Source organism: Theropithecus gelada, chromosome 14, assembly GCF_003255815.1.
Source record: "Theropithecus gelada isolate Dixy chromosome 14, Tgel_1.0, whole genome shotgun sequence".
Classification (NCBI taxonomy): Eukaryota; Metazoa; Chordata; class Mammalia; order Primates; family Cercopithecidae; genus Theropithecus; species Theropithecus gelada.
In genome coordinates this window covers 108,703,574-108,723,152 of record NC_037682.1, presented here as the reverse complement: position 1 = coordinate 108,723,152, position 19,579 = coordinate 108,703,574, and the positions used below count along the sequence as shown (strand labels likewise).

Below are 19,579 nucleotides of genomic sequence, written 5' to 3'. Positions count from 1 at the left end.
CACACTGCTGAGTGGCTCCTTTTTCCCTTCGGTCCCCGAGATTTTTCCCTTCGGTCTCCTGTTCTTCTACGGCCTGTTTCCTCTGAGAGAATCTGACCCTCCCAGAATCTTGGCACGTGAAGGGTCCTTCAGAGGACGGCAGCCAGGAACACATACAAGCCTGAGATGCCTGCCTGTCCCCTGCTCAGATCTGGAACCCTAACAGAAGTGACCAGAGCAAATCAAACTCTGCCAGCCAGGCCTGAGAAAAGATTGATGTATTTTTTTTTTTTTTTTTTTTTTGAGTTCCAACCCCAAAAATATTCCAGGAAAAGATAGGGGGCAGGCTGGGCTGGTTCTTCTTCAATGGGCTTTTGCCGCCAAGGAGGACAGTGGACTTAGCCCACATCCAGGCTACCCCCAGCCCGCTTCTCCCCTGCTTAGCCCAGGGAGGAGACAGTAGAGGTGGTGGGGGCAGCCAGGAGGGAGGGGCCAAGGCAGTGATGCTTTCGGGTAAGAAGTTGGGCTGAGGCTGGGGACACAGGGAGGAGCTGCCCATGTGCAGTTACCGTTGCTCAGTGACAGAGCCTCAAAGCTTGGCCAGGGCTGAAGGTACCACACAGGTGTGGGTGAGGCAGGCTAAGCGGGATGGCTGTAGCCAGGGAGCTGGCGAGGGCAGGGCTCAGGGCTGGCCCTCTCCCCTCTAACTGATGATCTGCCGAGGTCGTCCGTAGCCTGTCATGCCGGCCTGGGAGGCCCCTCTGTTGGTGCCCATCTGAAGGCCAATGACATGCTTTCCCTCCTGCAGCTGGCTCTCTGTGAATTCCCTCTTATGCTCCTGCGCTTTCCTAGAAAAGGAGGAACCAGGATAAAGACTTGCTAGAACTGTGTGTTTTCCACCTGTTTTCTGATCCCTCTTGTTACATCCTAGCCCAATCCCATTGCCTTCCTGTTCCATGTTTTTTCCCTCATCTAGCTTGCCTCATAGGCTAGGGAGACTGAGCGCAGGAGGGTGGAAAGGGAGGGGTCAAGGAGTATTAAGGACCCGTTATTCCCGATCTCAGACCCCCACTTCATCCCTTCTTGGCTATCTGCTTCCCCTAATCCTTCCCGCAAGCTCCTTAGCACAAGCTGTCTCCCACCCCATGTGGAGACACAAGCTCCCCGGAGGCCACATACTTCATAAACCAGTTGGGATCTCCACGGTAGTGCCCATCATTCTTGGTGACTGCCAAGCTGCCCAAAGCCATTAGGGTCCTCTGCACTGCTGCCATGTCTTTGCCTGTGAGAAGACAGGAGAGAGGAGACGAATATCAAGAACGTATAAACAAGACTCCAAGCCAGGGCCTGCCCCCGTCTCTCACAAAAAAATGGCCAAACCAGGGGCAAGAGCTGTCCCCAATTCAAGGGCGGCCTCTCAGTGGGCCCTGTGAGCGTGGCGTGTTATTCTCGGCATATCCCATCCCTGCTGTGTGCAGGCGAGCACACCCCTAGTTGTGGCATATTCTGGTCATCCCCTCTCTCTGCCCCAGCACCCTGTCCTCCTGCCCACCTCCTCCCCCAGCCCTTTCTTCCTCTCTACCTTCAAAGAGATCAACAGTCTGGAACATGTCAGTCTTGATGACCCCATAGTCCTCAGCCGCCTTCAGGAACTGAGCCACCTGCTCCATCTGCTTGAAGACCATGGAGGGCGGGTTCTCAGGCACCTTCACCGGCTTGGAGCCATCAGGGTACAGGCTGTTCACCAGCTTGCTCAGAATCTACCAGGCATAGGGCATAGGACGCAGCTTAGCACTCAGCTCAGGGATTGGTCCAGGACTCACAAGGTGGCACACCCTAGCCCCCCAGCCCAGGGTGCCACTCACCACGCCATTCTTCAGCCAGACCTGGAAGCCCAAGCGCCCACGGTCTGGGCGGCCCACATCAGGGCCGCACTGCACTATGATCCACTCCACCAGCCGCTCCTCCAGCTCCTCGTCGTACTTCTTCTCGATTTTGGACTGCACTTCGCGGCTCATGCCATAGGAAGGACCCTTGTTGGCCATGTTTGGGGAGAGCTAAAGCAGGCCAGGGTGGAGGAGGGAAGGGCAGAGGGTCAGAGGATCAGGGAGCAGCTCTGCTTTCACCTGTGCCAGGCGGCCTTCTAGCTCTGTGCAGGGTACCCAGCCATCCTAGACACTTGTCACAGCACTGCCCATTCAGGCCAGGCTCAGCCCCTAGTCCAGACACCTCTCTGAACTTGAACACCAGGAAACAGGATACCAGGTCTTTGGAGGTCTAGAGCAGGGGTCAGTAAACTGTTTTTGTAAAGGACAAGACAGAACATAGTTTAGGCTTTGCAGGCCATGTGGTCTCTGCTGTTGCAGTGGGAAAGCAGCCACAGACAATATGTAACAAATGAACATGGCTTTGTTCCAATAAAACTTTATTTACAAAAGCAGACAGCAGGCTGGATTTGGCCCATGAGCTGTAGTTTGACAACCCTTGGTCTAGAACATTCTTTGCCAAGACCAGCCACAGAGCCACTGGAGAGATCTTCCAGAAGCCACATTGCCCGCACAGAATACAGCCAGCTGGGGCGTTTGTCCAGCAGCAGGTGTGAGGGTTTACTGCCTCTGCCTCGAGGAACCATCACCTCCCACTCTCACCCAGAAGCTGGCCCTGGCCTGGAAGCCGGAACTCCAGAACTGCAGCTCTTTTCAGGTCAGCTCAGCTTCTGGTCTGCAGCTGAAGAGACTAAAACTTGCCCACCCCAGGCAAGGGCTAGGAAGCCACCAAAGCCCAAGAGCTCTTGGCAAAGAAGCTGCATTTCCTCAGAGGAACCAGAGACACCTGGTCTACCCATCGACTTCCCCTCATGCCCTTATGGTCTCATAAGGCTACTCTTAAGGAGTAGCCTGAGTAACCAAGAAGTCAGAGTCCCCCAGGGATCTTCCAGAGCCAAGAGTCTGCCTGCCAGGGAATGGGAAGCCCGGCCCCATCCAGCAACTGCCACCCTGAGGGCCCGGGCCTGGCACTGCTCAGGAGTCCCACTCATGGAGAGGGGTGGCAGCAGGAGCAGGCCAGGCAGGTAGGTCCCTGGGCAGATGGATGGGGGTGGCTGGGAACAGGAACAGGAACCTGACTTGGCCACTAATGTCACCCTAGGGTGCTGTGCCTTCTCTCCAGTGTTTGTCTGAAGAGACTTCCAAAAGAGGTACCAAAGGAAGCCGAACCCATCTCCTGGCCTCAGAGGGTCAGAGGTTGGGAGGGACACACTGGTCTGAGGATGGAGGCAAGAGCGCGCTCTCCTGGCCCCCTCTCTGGTGAGACCCCTCCTCACCAGCACCCCACCTGCGGGCAGCAGAGCGAACACTATCACACCCCAGCGGCCCCGGGCCAGCTGCCCAGCCCAGTGCCCTGCCCTTCCTTTCCCAGGGCTGACAGCCTTTCTGGGCTCGAGTTCCTCATCCGTGAAGTGGGGGTTATGTTATCGACCTCAGAGGGCTGTGAAAATGGGACGGTGTCTGTGAACTCCCTCACATATTGCCCAGCCCTTAGCAGAGCTCCTCGAAATGTCAGTTCTTTGCTGCCCAGAGCCAGGCTCCTGGTAACGACCAGGGAGAGAGCCTGCTTTTGACCAAGGAGTGAAAAACTGACCTAGACATGTCAGTTCCTTGCTGCCCACTCCAGCCTCCACCCCTTTCTCACCATCATTCCCTGAGCACGCAGCAGCGTTCACATGGACTCATCGAAGCGCCTGCCATTGGGCATCCCTCTCCTCCTTGCGTCTATTTCCTTATGTGTAAAGTGGGGACAGGACCACCGCTGAGGACCCAGTTCTCTGAGCACTGGGGATGAGGTGGGCTTCTGGCCCAGCCAGCCCTCTCCCTGCCAGTGATGCCAGAGACCCCAGAGACAGTGCTCTGTTCCACTGTTCAGCTACAAACAGCCAATCCCTCCCTTCACCCTAAGTGTCCCAGCCCCGCTCCCCAAACACCCAAGGACTCCTGCACAAAGAACTGTGGTCCAAACCCCCAAGCCAGCTGGGACCAGGTGATTTCGGTAGCCCTGCATCCTGGCCTCCATCCATCCCAGCCTGTCTCAGCTTTTGCATCACCATCCCAGACAGGCACCCACCTTCTGTCCCTGGCCCTGCTTCTGCCCCCCACTCCACCTGCCCTCATGCCTGCCTTCCCCTCCCACACCCCTGCTGGGCTCCTGAGGAACCGGATGGAAAGAGTGTGTGTCCCCTACCCCCAGCTTCCAGTCTCAGGAGGATCAGAACAGACAGTACAGGGCAAAGCAGCAAGGCTAAGGGTGGCAGGTACACAACACTGCAGCCCCCAGATCTAGAGATAAGATTTGGATTTTGGTCAGAGGGAGGATGAAGCACACACCACCCCCACTCCCACCCAGCACCACCATCCTTCCCCTTCCTCCTCCTGGGTCAGGGTCTGAAGGTGGAGAATCCCCAGAAACCCTTTAGAGTCCTCTGATGAAGCCTCCCCAGACCCACCTTCGAGCCAGTGGGGAGGGGAGAGGAGGATGACTACGGGGCAGCCCACCCAGGGGCATCTCAAGACACTCCCAGGACAGCATGGACAGGCCTGGACCCTCCTGCCCTGTGGCTCCTGCCAGGGCCCCTCCCCTGAGCTGAGGTGAAAGTGGGCAGTGGAGAAAGAAAGTCCGGGGCAAACGGGCAGGTGGCACCCCCTACCAGCAGAAGCCCAGAAATGCGAGTAGAACCAGGGGACCCTGCAGGGCTGCTGTGCCCCTTCTCTCTTCCCAAATAGGAGTGAGCACATCGGGACCTCTGAGAGGGCAGGAGGGTGGCTCCTCTCCACTCCACAGACAAACAGAGTGGCCCGGGTACATAAATGCGCGCCATCCTCACTGCTACCTTTGGAATAGTACCTCGAAAGGAAACTACGCTTTGGAGAAGACCAAGGGTCCCAGGCCTGCCCTGTCCATCACTCCGAAGCTCCTCCTTGGCAGTACCCGCCCCCACCCCTCTGCTATAGTGCGGGTGACCTCCCACTGTCAGACAGTGGAAGGGGCTGCTTGTCGGAAGGACAGGCCTCCCATCTCCACACTCTGCTGCCCCAGACTGTGGAATACAAGAGTTCTGTGGCCCTTCACCTTGTCGCAGGGCTATCGCTGCTGCTCAGGCCCTGGGGACCCGCCAGAGTGGGACACCGTGCTCCAACACAGGTGCATTCACCCACTCCTCACCTCCTTGGAGGTTCTAGAGGGGCGACAGACAGCAGAGCCTTGGCCTAACCAGCCAGCGCCTGCAGCCTTACGCACACCCCGTGGATGCGGCTGACTGAGATGGGGAGCCTCCCTCTCACCCCGGTGGTTTCCACCATCAATTCCTCTGCACCAGCCAAGTCATCCCAGGCATTACAATGAGCCCAGGGCTGCCCGGTCTGAGAGAGATCCAGGACACTAGCGATCCAGCCCACTCTGCCTGGAGCTTGGGCCCCCACGCAGACTGAGAGGTGAGTTTTTCCCCAGCCAGGAGCTGGCGCCTGGGACCTCAGGAGAGCCTGCCTGAAATGCACCCACTGTTCCTGTCCATCTCCAGCCCAACTTCCCTCCAAGCCCCAGCCAGTGCACTCACAGGGCTTCCTCAGGGCTCGCAGGAAGGAGTGAAGACTTGTGTCTGGGCTTGGACAGACAGGATGGGGCGCTGGCTGGGTGAGGGGTTTAAAGGGCTGCCGCTGTGGTGATGTCAGCCTCCCCCGCTGGCTTGCTCCTCGGCCCCCTCCCTGCTGGAGGAAGCCGGCTCCCCTCCCCACCCCCGGCTCCCCCAGTGACTCCACACAGGCTCCATATTTGGGGAAAGACACCAAGTTGGAGCAGTCTACCGGGGCTGCCGAGACATTCTCTGCATGCTTTGGAGATGGAGCGGGCCAGGGCGGGGCATGCTGCCGGCGGGGGAGCCGGCCCGGGAAAAGCCTTTTATGGACAGGACCCTGCCGGGACTTACGGCTGCTCCTACTTCACTGCTTTCTGGCCCCGAGTTTGAGAAGAGGGGGAGTTCAATAGAGTCTGGGTGGAGAAAGGGGCAAGGGGCTGGGGAGCTGGGGATCCCAGGGGTTTGTGAGGACAAACCAGCCCTCCTCTCCTCCTGGGGCTTTTAGCTCTGATGGGACATGGAGCCAACCTTTCCTGAGGACCTACTCCACACCAGGCCCTCTGCAGTGCTCTCAGTGAATACTCACAGCTACATTGTGAGGATGTCATTACATCCCCATTTTACAGATGAGGAAACTGAGGCCCCCAGTGCATCTTCCTCAAGGCCACATGGTGAATGGTGAGTGGCAGATCCTGCGCACCTCTGCCGACTCCCGTGGGTGCAGGAGAGGTGGTCAGACCCACACTTTCAATTGTACCACACTGCCCAGATTGAGAAGAGCTTTCAGTTCAGGTAGGTCTTGAGTTACATGCTTTAGGCTGGGATTTGAGGGTTCGGCAGAAGCTGTGTCCAACTGTGGTCCCCATCCAGTGGGCAGTGTCAGTAAGAGGGTCTCTAAGGCCTGGCAGGGCCTGAGACACTAACGCAGGAACAGGAGACTCAGGAGGCTGGTATCCCTTCCTCCCTTTAGTAACAGTCCCTACCAGCCTGGAAAACAGACCAGCCTCTGTCCCTCCACGGAGATGACCCACTCCCATCTTGCTTGTACCTGGCTTCAGGGATCCTGGGGAGAGACAGGAGGTTAAAAAAGGTGAGACTAACAGTGGGGTCCCTGGACTGCCTGCTGTGGCACTCCCCTGCAAGGGCACCTGGTAGGGAGGACCTAACACTGTCCGCTACACACACGCCACCACACCCGGCACCACCCCAAGCCAAACAAGGCCCTAGGAGGGGGCTGCCAGGCCTGGCAGAGGTGAGACCCACCTCTGCAGTTCTGCCCACTGCAGCCAGACGCGCTCGAGCCCAGGGGAGGCACAGCCATAGCACCTCCCAGTGGCGCCTGCGGGAAGAGCAGGAAGAGGAGCGGGGCCCCGGCAAGGGGAAAAAGCCCACTCCTCCATCCCTGACGCCACAGACCTCTGGTTGTGTTCTGAATTCACCAAACTCCTTGGCCTCCAAATCGTGTCCTCCTTAGCTGACTGAAGTCTCAATGAACCTTTCAGGGACATATCAAAACTCCCTCCTCTTGGAACCTGCCCAGCTTCCATCACCCTCCTGCCTCAGCCTGCATGCTCAGCAGATTACAAACGCCCCATCAGGGAGCACTGCCTGGGCCTGTGGCCTGGTGAGCTGGGGGGCACTCGGGTCAGAGGTGAAGCGAGCCTCAGTCTGGCAGGCGGGGCCAGGTGGGCAGAGACTGCTGTTCCTGGGGAGGTAAGGACGGGTGTCTGGGGGGATGGCGTGGGAAAGGCTTTTTCAGTAACCAGCCTCTATCCAGCACAGTGCCGCGGTAAGTGTTTACTGAATTAATGCTGTTGCTGGAGAGACAGGAAAAATGGGAGAATCAAGGAACTGCAGTTCCCAGTAGGGCCATGGCTTGAAGGAAGGGGAGATGGAGGCCCTTCGCCTCTCCCCTCATCCTCAACAGCTCCACCCAGAGAGGGAGTGCAAACAAGGGGCCCAACAGCTGAGTCTGGTTGTTTATTGAATGCAAACTCATTCATAGAAAACGGAAATGCAACCATAGAATGGAAACGCTCTGAGAAAAGATCCAGACCCGCCTCATCTCCCAGCCCACGCAGAGCTATAAAAACAAGTTTGGGAGAATAAAACACATTCCCATCCCCAAGGCAGAGGCCCCACCTGAGCTCCCCCATCCTTGGCATCTGGAGCGGACCAGGTGGGACGAAGGGGCTCCAAGGACCAGGGTGGCCAGGGCGCCCAGAGCTGGGGCAACTCAGTGTAAACTCCAAGGTTTCGTAGGCATGTGTGTGCGTGACTAACAGAACTTGGCTGAAGACTGGACGGAAACTCAGAAGCCAGCCCTGGGTCCTAGAACGAGGCTAGGACTGGGCACGTACAGGGAAACAGCACATCCCTTCCTGAAGCCCCTTTCTAAGGCAGGCACTGGGGCGCCCGCGGCTGTGGAGGCGGCACGAGCTGAACTCTTTGTACCGTCCCTCCTTTGCCCCTGGACATTCTTGGGCAGCGTCAATGGCACTGAAAGGCCCCCAGCTGGGGCTTGGCAGGACTAAGGGCCTGGAAAGAAGGAAGGGAAGAGGTGAGGTGCTTCTCCCTCCAGTCCTGGTGCTGGCATCAGTCTGGGGGCTGATGGGACGAGGAGGTGACCTCTGAACTCAGCCTCTTGAATCAGAGGGCTGTTCTCAAATTGGGCTGACCGCATTGCTAAAGAGCCAGCCCTGAGCACAGGTCAGAGGGAAGATAGTACTCACCACCCCGGGCCCCTTGCAGGCCTTAGCACCAAAAGTCTGGCACCAGCTGGCCAACCCCCAAAATCTCATACCCCCATCCATCCTGGCTGACTGGAATGGGCAGTGATGACAGCCAGGGACAGCCCCAAAGAGAACTGGGGCCCTGATACAGGACAGAGATTCAGGCCCCAGACTAGGCCCTGAAGCGCGAGTATGGGAGGAAAAAGGGGCCTTAGGTCCCAGGCTGGGGCATTGTGGGGAGGAGGACGGGCAAAATGCAAGGCATGAAATGGGGAGGGTGTTCCTTCCATCCTTCCTCTTGCAGAGGGACAAATGGAGAGCCAAAGGATGGGGGCCATGGAAGGCCCCAACACTGAGAAGAAAGCAGCAATTTGGCCAATGTCCGGGGGTTCCAGGGGAGCAGGCCTCCTCCTTGGCAGAGGACAGCTGCAAGGCTCCATGCCACCCCATGACTGTCCCAGGCCAAGCCTAGGCTAGACCTGGCTGTCCTGCTGCCATCCAGTGCTGGGCAGCGGTGCTGGGACTCATCGCCACAGCACGACAGAGTGCCCGGTCTGTGACATAAAGGAGCTCAGGGCCCCCTGAGGTGAAGCGAAGGGCCCAGCTCCTGCTAGAAGACATAGATCTTGTCCCGCTGCACAGTGTCCAGGTCGTCATCCAGTGTCAGCAACACCTGGGGGGTGGACGCCAGATCAGCCACAGAGAAGGAGGCAGCTGCTACCTTCACGCACCCACCCGGCTTGGCCGAGAGGCCCGCTTACCAGGAAGGACCCGAACATGGCGATGGAGGAGAGGAAGTGCCAGATGTCGTGGTCGTCAAAGAAGTCGAGGAGGATGCAGTCCCGGTTGTGCTCCCTTGACTCCGCAGGGGTTTTCTTGGGGAGCAACAAGAAAAACTGCCGAGTGACCCTGCTCTGCCAGGGCCAGGGCCAGACCCATCTGCCACCTTGCTCCTGGGCACCCCTCTCTCCAGCCCCAGGCAGGACAGCAGCAATTCTGACCTGTCCCTTGTCCCCACCCCTTCCCGATCTAAGAAATGGCCTTTGGTTACAAACTTCTCCCTGAGTTCACTGGCTTCTCTTCCCCTTTCTTTCACTCTTACCCTCCTTCCTTCTGATTCTCTTCCCTTGATCTAAGAGCACAGGGTTGCAACAACCTTGAAGGCCTTCAGCTGAGGGATGGCAGAAGGCTTCTCACCCACTTCCCGGCCTTGGACTCCACCCCTGCTCTCATCTTTCTGCAGGTTCATTGGTTTTTCCAAAGCACTACTGTCAGGTCACACCCCTGCTCTGGGACAGTAGCCATAACCTGTGGCACTCACAGTCTTCCCTGCTCTACCCATAAGCTCTATCCCATAAGCTCATCCAGGCCGTGTCTGTCTGTGCTACATGCCGAGGCCACAGACATCACCAAGACCTGCCCCACCCTCACAGTCGGCTTGGCTCCCAGATAAGTGCATTCACTGACCTCCAAATCTGCCCCGTATCATTACTACTAAGGTCAGAGCAGGTCTGGGCCATGGGGCTCTTCTCCATTTCCCAAACCTGTTTTTTTTTTTTTTTTTTGAGACAGAGTCTCGCTCTGTCGCCAGGCTGGAGTGCAGTGGAGAGATCTCGGCTCACTGCAACCTCCACCTCCCGGGTTCAAGCAATTCTCCTGCCTCTGCCTCCCGAGTAGCTGGGATTACAGGCACTCACCATCACGCCCAGCTAATTTTTGTATTTTTACTAGAGATGGGGTTTCACCATGTAGGCCAGGATGGTCTCGATCTCTTGACCTCGTGATCTGCCCACCTCAGCCTCCCAAAGTGCTGGGATTACAGGCGTGAGCCACTGTACCCAGCCCCCCTCACCCAGGACTTTTATAGCCCAGAACAAGGCCCACTTCTTCCAGGAAGCTTTCCTGGACTCCTAACTCGGAGAGACCCCTTAGTCTTCTGTCCTCCTGCCCCGTCTTGCCTGTGCCCTTCATTTCATGTATCACATCATAAACAGCACTGAGAGTCATGCACCAATAGTCCTTCCAGCCCTCTTCGTCTAGTTTATGAGTCCCTCAGAGACCATGTCAGACTTAGTTCTGTTCCCAGAATTAAAGCCTGACATGTGGTAGGTGCCCTGCAAGGCAGAGAAGAGAGCCCAGCCTCGCTGGCTTCAAACACCAGCTGTGCCACTCACTGGCGACATGCCCTGGGGAAGTCACGTGGCCTCTCTGAGCCTCATCTGCCTCGTTAAGTAAAATGGAGCTATCTCCAGGCTGGAATTCTAGGAGGATTAACTGGGACAGCTGCTATGAAAGTGCTGGCCTATGGTAGGTGTTCCCAAATGATGTTCGTGTAAAAATTTTTTTTAGAGACGGGGTCTGTCATCCAGGCTAGAGCACAGTGGTGCGATCTCGGCTCACTGCAGCCTCGAACTCCTGCGCAGGCTATCTTCCTGCCTCTGCTTCCGGGGTAGCTAGGACTACTGCACTACTGGTGAATGCCACCACACCAGGCTAACTTTTTTATTTTTATTTTTTTCATTTTTTGTAGAGACGGGTTCTTACTATATTGCCCAGGCTGGCCTTGAACGCCTCAAGCGATCCTCCTGCCTCAGCTTCCCAAAGTGCTGGGATTACAGGTATCAACCACCAGGCCCAGCCCCAAACAATGTCTGAAAAGAGGACTGGCCACTTGTGGGCTCGTGAGGAGCCTGTGGGTGAGTGCTCACCTGCCAGGTGCTAAGTCCCTGGAAGAAGAAGAAGAGTGCGAAGCCCCAGACCACCGAGGTGCAGACGATGCAGAGCAGGGGGATGAGCTTGATCCTTTCCCCACTCCGGAGCTGGGAGGGGCCATGAAGGGACAGCAGTCTGAGGGCTCACCCCTGTCCCACCCCACTGTCCCACCCAGCCTTTCCCAGATTCCCTTTCCTCATGGCCTCCCAGGCCTTCAGGACTGCTCCTTGGATTCATACCATTCCACACAACCACAGAGATCAACCTGCCTCCGCCCCGATGTCCACCCCACCCAGCCTCCATGCATCCAGAACCCTGTGTCGGGACAGTGTACTGGCCTGGAGGTGCTCCCTATGCAGGGGGCTCCACTCAGATTGGATGGCAGGATGGTTCCTGGGGAAGCACCTGATCCTGGGAGGCCCACACCCTACCTCCCCTCGGCCCCTTCTGCATGCAAAGGGGCACTTACAACGGCAGCCTAAAATGCCACCCATTTCAAGGGTCCTTGGAAGGGGCTCAGAAAATGGCCTTTGGGCTGCAGTTGGCTCCTAGAGGCCCATGCAAGAGGCTTTAGCCTCTCCCCTCCGCAACCAGCAGTCTCACTGCCCCTCAGTGCTGCCGGGCCCATCTCTCTCCCTAGAAAGCAGAGGATCTGATAGAGTGCCAGTCCCGCTCACCTTCATGATGATGTAGAAGGCGAAGTAAAGAAGCAGGTTGCAGATACCAATGGCCAACAAGTAGGAGGCGAAATCGTTGGGGCGCATGATGAGCCCATAGGCAGCCCTGGCAGGAGGGACGAAGGGTGGTGAAGCAGGAAGGCCAAAGGCAAGGAAGCACTCTTCCTGCCCTGCCCCGCCATGTTTTATTATGATGTTGGGCTGCATTCCGAGGCCCACAGAAGATTCTAGAAGCCCAGATGCCAAGAGAGAGAGGAGAGGCCAAGACCTCTCTTCTTAGCCCTCATGTCTTATGCCCAACATTTGGAAGTTGTCCTCAGCCCCTGATGCAGCCAGTGGCTGGCTGAGTCCCCAGCTGTCCACCCAGCCAGGCCGCCACCCCCGACTGTACTCACAGTGACCAGTTGATGACGTTGCCCATGACCAGCAGCACCATGCGGTCCTGGAGGGAAGCAGGACACGGGGACTGAGGGCAGGGCAGGGAGGGTGGTAGAAGAAGGCCCAGCCACCTGGTCCCCACCCTCCCCTGGGTCCTCAGCCCAGCCCCACTCCCCCATCAGAGGGAAGAAAGGAGATGTGGAGAATGGGGCAGGAGAGCCGGGCAGGTACCACGTAGAGCGGCCCGCTGCACTGCCGGATGCAGTCTGTGTAGAGCACGTGGAGGATGCGGCGGAAGATCCCCGAGTCTGCACAGAGAAGGGAGTGGCGCTGACAGGCACGGGGCACCCTCCTTTGCCGGACCCCTGGGATGTGCCAGCTGAGGAGCCCAGGCCTGATCTAATTCCTCACCCAGTGACTCCTCCAGGGCCCCCAGGAAGACAGAACCTGAGCGACTCCCATGCATCCGGGTTCCTGAGGCCTCCCAGGCCCCTCCCCCAGGCCCTGCCCCAGGTGTGCCCTCACCCAGTTTCCAGCGGCCCATGTAATAGAGCTGCGTGCTGAGGAGCAGGGTGGCAATGATGTGAATGATGGAGAAGACAATCCAGAACGCCGTGTTCCCTTTGCCAAAGACCTGTCGGGAGACCACCAAGGGCAGCGGTGAGCGTGCAGAGGGAAGTGGCTTGGATGGCCCACCCTTCCTGGGGCTCGCTGCTCAGCCAGGCTGGGACTCAGAGAGGGGCCCAGGAAGGCATCTCAGGAGAGGAGCAGGAATCTCTCATGCAGGAGGCGGCGGAGGGTGTGCACCACGTGTGTGAATGCGCGTGCACCTATCCTATCATACAGGCTGAGCAGAGCAGGTCAGGCCCTCACCACGCCCAGCACAGAGAAGAAGATGACGATGGCCAGGCAGGCGTAGGCACTGTAGGCACTGGCGTTGATGTCCGGGTGCCGCTTCTGGTAGAGCTTCAGCATGCAGAGTCCGGCGATCATGTACATGAACGATGTGTCTAGGATGAGGGACACAGAAGGGAGCTGCAGAAATGGCCACCAAGCCCCAGCAGAGAACTCCTGGCCCCAACAATCCCAGAGGAAGAGAGAGCCCTGGTGCCCTGCCATGGCTGTGGAGCGAGCTGGTGGTGGGGTGGCACTTGAACTTTAGTACCTTAGTTGTACCTGCCACACCACACTGCGTACGTGCCACACCACACTGCCACCCCACTGGCCGTCGCCCAGAGTCTAACATCTCCTGAAGACAGAGACAACTTGGTCTGTGTCTTAGTCTGTGAGCACCCTGAGATCAGGGACGCCCTTTTATTTTTTTGGAGACAGAGTCTCATTCTATTGCCCTGGCTGGCGTGCAAGGGCAGGATCTCGGCTCACTGCAACCTCCGCCTCCTGGACTCAAGCAATTCTCTTGCCTCAGCCCCCCGAGTAGCTGGGATTACAGGCGTGCACTACCACACCCAGCTAATGTTTGCATTTTCAGTAGAGATGGGGTTTCACCATGTTGGCCAAGCTGATCTCAAACTCCTGACCTCAGGCGATCCCCCCGCCTCGGCATCCCAAAGTGCTAGGATTACAGGTGTGAGCCACTGTGCTCGGCACAGGGCCCCCTTCTTAATTATCCTGTTTTCTTCAGTGTGGCACATGCCTTTACATAGGAATAGCTTGACAGACAAATGAAGGAGCATCTAGGTGCCCATGTTTCATAGGCTAAGATGTGTACACACCCAGGCACGCCAGCCTTGGAGTTTCCTACAGGGCTGTCTTAGCAATCCCTGTGGGTGACCTGGGGATGGTGAAGGACTCAGGCAGGTCCCTGCTGCAGGTAGAGCCAGAAAAGAAGGAGGCTCCACTCACCGAACTGGAAATTGGTATAGTTGGGGCACACGTGATAGCAAGCACTGAGCAGCCCCTCCATCATCAGGGCTGTGCCCATGGCGTAGAACAGCCCAAAGTGTTTGGGGATCCCACATTCCTGTTGGAGAGAGAGAGAAGGGAAGGGAGGGAGGAAGTGAGGCAGGAAGAGAAGAAGGGACCCAAAAGAGGGACCCTAAGAGGAGTGGAAGAGGAAAAGGGGGGGGGTGTGTGTCGAGTGTGGGTGTGTGGGGGGGCGCTGGCCTGGAAAGGCTGGGCAAGGGAGGGCAGGGCAGGGTAGGGCAGGCTGGGCTGGATAGGGTGGGCCAGACAGGGCTGGGGAGGGGAGAGCTGGGGAAGGCAGGGCCAGGCCTGCCAGAAAAGGCATCCTGGAGCCAAGGCTTGGGGTCTGTGCAGGAGCTGAGGCTGCGGCAGGCAGGCAGGTGCTCCCTCACCAGGGCATAGAGGTCGTTGCGCAGCAGGGCCCGGTTGTGGTTGATCTCCCGCTGCAGGATGATGAGCAGGAAAAGCAGCCCCAGCAGGATGTACCCCAGGTTGCTGAGGATGTTGTTGAAGGCGCTAGAAGGGGCGACACAAGGTGGACTGTTTGGGCCTCACACCCAGGCCTCTTCCCTAGCCTGGGCGGGCGTTGCAAAGCCCCAGCCCTTGCCCCATTTCACCCTTGGCCTGGACAAGGGGCCTCCCAGCATAACCCCCACCTGAGGTTGCCCAGCGGGTGGGCGCAGAGGAAGTTGTAGTAGCAGATGTCCTGATTCCCTGTGACATTCACCACCTGTAGCAGGAGCAGGGACAGGGAGTGGGTCTGTCGTCACGCCCAACTCAGCCCACACCCCGCCACCTGGGCCCCTTTGGCAAAAAAGAGCAAGTGCCACCACAGCTAGCAGGTGGGAACACACAGCACCCCAGGCATGTGCTCCTTCTGAGAACACGGATGCCAAGCAGCACAGTCACTGCCCCCCTCAGTAGGCGTGGCTGAAAACCCTGAGGCATGACTGTGATGGAAGTTCTTGCCCCATAGGACAGAGACAAGGGAAGGGAAACTGATGCTTACAAAGTCCCAGGACTTTGGTTTCATAATCTGCACAACAAACCAGGGAGGGGCTGTCCCCATTTTGCAGATGAAGAAACTGACACTCAGGGTTGGGGGGTTATGTGATTTGCCCTGGGTCACTCAGCTGGGAAGGCAGAGCTGGGATCTGAACCCAGGTCCTGCGATGGAAGACCAGGGCCCCAGGCTGGGAGGCTCTGAACTTTGGGGCAGTGTCCCAGGCTGTGGGAAAGGTGAACCTGCCCTGCCCTCTCACCGTCTGGTAGGTGATCACCAGCTGCACCACAGGAAGGGCATAGAAGACAGCAATGGTGGCGATGTTCCTGCGGAGTGGGAGGGCGGCAGTGAGGCAGGCGGCACCCAAGGCCGCCACACGCCCACCAACAGCAGAGCCCCAGCCACTCGGCCCGCTCACCAGAAGTAGATCTGGTACTTTTTCCGCAGAACACGCTTGTCCTTCCGTGCCAGGTCGGCCACGTAGAGGTATTGCTGGGGAGAAGCTGGAATCAGCCCCACTTACTGCCACTGGGGAGAAGCCCCTCCCCCAGGTTAGAGGTGGACAAGAGGGGCCTCCCTCAGACAGGGCCGAATGCAGGTGGGCAGGGTTCAAGGCCATCCCACTGCTGTGGCCACTTAGACCCAGGGTTTGGTCAATCATGCCAGAAGGGGTTGGGGCTCAAGTTAGTTTCCCAGGCATCTGTCCTGCCCCAGCTGAGCCCCTTCCTTCTGCTTCCATAAATGCCATGTCAGTAGGAACATGCTGGGGCAGGAAGACAGAATGTCCCTTTCTTGGGAAACGCCTGACCAGGCCAGGCCCATGGGTCAGACCTTGGTGCGAATGACATTCTTGTCGGAATCGATGTCGGTCAATGTGTCATAGTCATCCTCCTCCACAGAGCTCATGGAGTCCACTCGGGGCCGAGTACCCACAGGTTCAAAGGAGCGGCCTGGAAAGGGCAGGGAGGGAGGGGTTGCACCGGTGGGCACAAAACCCACAGTGGCCCTCGCCCATCTGAGGCAATTATAACAATTATTGGGCAGTAGGGAAGAGGCAAATTGTGGGCTGGGGCTCAGAGCTGGGGTGGAGGTGGGCTCAGGAGCTGGGAGGAGACATCAGGTGCTCCTAAGTCCTGGGGGAGGATGGTAGACTCTAGAAGAGGCCCACACAGGAGCCACTCTAGCTTTGCTCTGTTCCTGGCACCCCTCATGGGCTAGGGCTTCCCAGGCCAGGACACTGAGGAGACCCCAGGCAGCAGACACAAACAACAGGATTGAACTCGGCAAGTCATGCTGATTAAACGGCGCCCAGCCCTGTGGGTTCTGAGAAGACACTGGCTTGGCTGCCACTGGATTAAAGACCCAGTGGGCCTGGGGTGCAGAAAGAGCATCTCTCCTTTATTCAGAGGCCAGAATGTGACCCCCGAGCCTGTGAGCCCTCCCCTAGCAGGCCAGGGAGTGAGGGCGCTGGCAACACAGACGATAAACTAGAACATCCAGCATGGGGGGAGCAGAGGCATCAGCCCCCCAGCCAAAGGAGTCTGTGTCGTGCTGCTGTCTCAGAAGACACAAGAGCGGGCAATTACTGGAATTACATGGGAAAGCCATGCACATAGAATCTTTCTGGCCCCAGAGCCGGCAGTCAACCGGAGCCGGCAGGCACTGATTGGCAAAACGGCCCTACCCCCTCCCCACGTCTACCCATGGCAATGCACAGCTGCCGCATCTGGCCAGAGGGGAGGCGCCGCTTGAACTGGTCGTGCCCTTCAAAGGAAAGGGAAAGTTACCAGGGAACTGGGGCCAAAGAGGAGGGGATGAGGGAAGAGAGGGGTTAGGAAAACAGCAGGCCTTTCCTGGGTTCCAGCATCTGGCAGAAGAGGCAACCGCCCACCGTGACATTTTACCCAGCCAACACCAGCCTGCACCACACAGCCCCTCCCAGCCTGGCCCACTCACCCTGGTAACCATAAGAGAGGTCCCCAGCGCCAGCGCTGTCAACCAGACCATCCGTAGATCCAGAAACATTCTCTGCGAGGAAGGATCAATGGTGAGGCAGGAAGGAGAGGCCGCAGGGAAAGGGGCTCTGAGCACCTGCAAAGGGTGTGGGGGCCGGAGGAGGTGGCTCCCACTCTACTGCCTCAGAGGTGGTGGCCTAAGGAGACCAGGCTGTGTCCCCGGCAAGCACGGCGCTGGCTTTGACACGTACCAAAGGAGCCATAGTTGTAACCCTCATAAGGGGAACTGCCAGGAAAAGAATCAGCCAGGACTCGAGGGTGACCTGCAATGAGAAGTCAAGGTTCGTTAGCGCTGGATGGAGAGAGAGGCCTAGAGCCAGGAAGAAGAACAAAGAAAGATCCAGAGAAGACAGCCACAAGGAGGCCATGCCAGCAGCCGAGAAGCAGCACCCATCCAGGCAAGCACGCCCCACGGCTGCCACCACCACCCGCCCCAGCCCCCTGCCTGCCTCTCCCATGGAAACAGCACCACCCTTTGTCATCCCTAAAGAGAGAGAAAGTTCAAGAATGGGCACATCTAAGTTACCAGCAACAAAGACAACATCTGGCCCGCCCACGTGCCCTCCAGACAGCCCTGTGCTCCACCCTCCCTCCCCGACTCTGGACTCCAGCTCCTCTGCCTACTGCACTTGGAGCTTACCAAGGAGAGAAGCTAAGAGAGAAGGTCCCACGCAGGAGGGAGGACAGAAAGAGAGGGGGGGTGGAAGAGAGAGAGAAGGCAAGGTTAATAATCCCAGAGACAGTGGGCCGCACTGCCCAAGGCAGGCAGACACCATAACTAGACATGGAATAAACCAAGCAACGGCCTCAGCCTCTGAGGTCTGCATGTTAGGGATGCATGGACATCATATCCCAGCCTCATTCCCATCTGTGGAATGTTACCCCAATCTGAACATCTGGAAGCCCCCAGCCCTTCCTCCTTCAACCCCTTAGGGAACCATCCACCACTACCCCCCAAAACACAAAGCACATTGTGCCCACCCCACCCAGGCCCCCTGGAGGTACCGCTTTCTGGGCAGGCTCGGTCAATGGCCACCAGCAGGGTCTTCTTCTTCTGCCTGCATGGACAGAATCCAAAGGCCACCCAGATGGGACAGGACAAGGATCCCTCTGTATGGGGCTGGCTTTCCTTCTACCTCTCCACTCCACTCTCATCCCTATGACCCTGTCCTCCACCCTTGGTCCCAGGGTTCCTCACAGGCTGGGGAGCAATATGGGGTCTCCCTGCTTGGGAAGAAGGCTGAGGGGAGGGGATGGTTTCTAGAGAGGGTCACGGGCCACAGACTCTAACAGTCCCACCATCATCTGCTATGGATGGTGTCGATTACCCTAGGCTGGCTCAGATCCTGCCAGGCGATCTCCCTCACACACCTGCCCAACTCACCCAGACCAGGGGAGGGCCCAGCAGTTCCCCTTTACCTCCAGTTCTCCCAGCAGGCCAGGAGGACGGTCAGCAGGTAAAAGGAGAGAAATATACCCAGGCAAAAGAGCATCCCACTGACGTAGGCCTCAGCTTCCAGGAGGAAACAGGAAAGTGGACGGGTCAAAACCTTCCACCACCTCCCATCATGGCACCCAAAGGCCTTCATGTCCTCGTCCGCCCAGCCCAATCTCTCACCCCTCTCCCCTCGAATGTAAGGCCCTGCCCAGCCAGTATGAACAACTAGCAGTTCCCCTAATACACCGAACTCTGACACACTCCTATTTTTGCTCATGTTGCTCCCTGTGCTAGAACTTTCTCTTCTACTTCTCCTTTTTCAAGAGTTGGGGTCTTACTCTGTTACCCATGCTGGAGTGCAGTGGCATGATCATAGCTCACTGCAGCCAACTCCTAGGCTCCATCCTTCCACCTCAGGCTCCTCAGTAGCTGGGACTACAGATGTGTGCCACCACACCTGGCTCATTTTTTAATTTTTTATAGAGATGGGATCTTGCTATGTTACTCAGGCTGGTCTTGAATTCCTGGCTTCAAGCGATTTCCCTGCCTCAGCCTCCCAAAGTGCTGGGATTATAGGCTTGAGCCACTGTGCCTGGCCTCTCAAAAACTCCACCTTGACTTAACCCTCAAACCACAGCTCAGGGACTGTGTCCTCTAGGAAGCCTTCTCTATCCTGTATTTCCACAGTGACCTGTCCTTTGCTCACCACAGCTCTTAACTGCCTCCTGTTCCTCTAGAAAGGACCCCACCCCCCCATGGACTGCTGCCTTAGCATACCATCTGGCATATAGGAGATGCTCAATAAATATTTGCTGAATAAATAATCCATATAAGAGAGGCACCCTTGGCCGGGCGCAGTGGCTCAAGCCTGTAATCCCAGCATTTTGGGAGGCCGAGACGGGCGGATCACGAGGTCAGGAGATCGAGACCATCCTGGCTAACATGGTGAAACCCCGCTTCTACTAAAAAAAATACAAAAAACTAGCTGGGCGCGGTGGCTCAAGCCTGTAATCCCAGCACTTTGGGAGGCCGAGACGGGCGGATCACGAGGTCAGGAGATCGAGACCATCCTGGCTAACACGGTGAAACCCCGTCTCTA

The 19,579-nt window shown here is 57.6% G+C and overlaps 2 protein-coding genes across 9 annotated transcripts in view; both read right to left on the bottom strand.

The window, feature by feature from the left end:
* Positions 1-239: 239 nt before the first annotated feature.
* On the bottom strand, positions 240-5,849 carry TAGLN (transgelin). Of its 5 annotated transcripts, none has more exons than XM_025355320.1 (5): positions 5,585-5,849; positions 1,845-2,036; positions 1,562-1,739; positions 1,159-1,261; positions 240-827 (listed from the first exon to the last, which is right to left on the bottom strand). In XM_025355320.1, the coding sequence occupies exons 2-5, from the start codon at positions 2,022-2,024 to the stop codon at positions 683-685; spliced, it is 606 nt and encodes a 201-aa protein (XP_025211105.1). In that variant the 5' UTR covers positions 2,025-2,036; positions 5,585-5,849; the 3' UTR covers positions 240-682. The 5 variants fall into 5 exon arrangements, with proteins under 5 accessions (XP_025211105.1, XP_025211106.1, XP_025211104.1 ...); XM_025355321.1 differs by having other exon boundaries at positions 5,194-5,718; XM_025355319.1 differs by lacking the exon at positions 5,585-5,849 and adding an exon at positions 4,679-4,760.
* Positions 5,850-7,568: 1,719 nt separating this feature from the next.
* The window catches only part of SIDT2 (SID1 transmembrane family member 2), a 19,155-nt gene continuing 7,144 nt past the window's right edge, over positions 7,569-19,579 (bottom strand). Inside the window, exons 9-27 of one of the 4 annotated variants that reach the window (XM_025355314.1) lie at positions 18,462-18,555; positions 18,048-18,100; positions 17,683-17,694; positions 17,234-17,305; positions 16,984-17,055; positions 15,859-15,977; positions 15,446-15,519; positions 15,287-15,353; positions 14,681-14,754; positions 14,417-14,540; positions 13,965-14,082; positions 12,975-13,111; positions 12,627-12,735; positions 12,333-12,409; positions 12,119-12,165; positions 11,724-11,829; positions 11,043-11,153; positions 9,096-9,209; positions 7,569-9,007 (exon numbers count right to left, since the gene is read on the bottom strand). In XM_025355314.1, the coding sequence (XP_025211099.1) occupies positions 8,945-9,007; positions 9,096-9,209; positions 11,043-11,153; positions 11,724-11,829; positions 12,119-12,165; positions 12,333-12,409; positions 12,627-12,735; positions 12,975-13,111; positions 13,965-14,082; positions 14,417-14,540; positions 14,681-14,754; positions 15,287-15,353; positions 15,446-15,519; positions 15,859-15,977; positions 16,984-17,055; positions 17,234-17,305; positions 17,683-17,694; positions 18,048-18,100; positions 18,462-18,555 (1,643 nt within the window). In that variant the 3' untranslated portion in view covers positions 7,569-8,944. Of the gene's footprint in view, positions 9,210-11,042; positions 11,154-11,723; positions 11,830-12,118; positions 12,166-12,332; positions 12,410-12,626; positions 12,736-12,974; positions 13,112-13,964; positions 14,083-14,416; positions 14,541-14,680; positions 14,755-15,286; positions 15,354-15,445; positions 15,520-15,858; positions 15,978-16,728; positions 16,792-16,983; positions 17,056-17,233; positions 17,306-17,682; positions 17,695-18,047; positions 18,101-18,461; positions 18,556-19,579 lie in introns of all 4 variants that reach the window. The other 3 variants (XM_025355313.1, XM_025355316.1, XM_025355315.1) reach the window with 3 other exon arrangements.

Excerpts from the sequence above, each read along its gene's own strand:
- TAGLN (XM_025355320.1), bottom strand. The coding sequence starts at position 2,024 with ATGGCCAACAAGGGTCCTTCCTATGGCATGAGCCGCGAAGTGCAGTCC. Across the intron at positions 1,740-1,844 it reads TCTGGCTGAAGAATGGCGTG|ATTCTGAGCAAGCTGGTGAA; the intron begins GTGAGTGGCACC and ends TATGCCTGGTAG. Across the intron at positions 828-1,158 it reads GATCCCAACTGGTTTATGAA|GAAAGCGCAGGAGCATAAGA; the intron begins GTATGTGGCCTC and ends CTCCTTTTCTAG.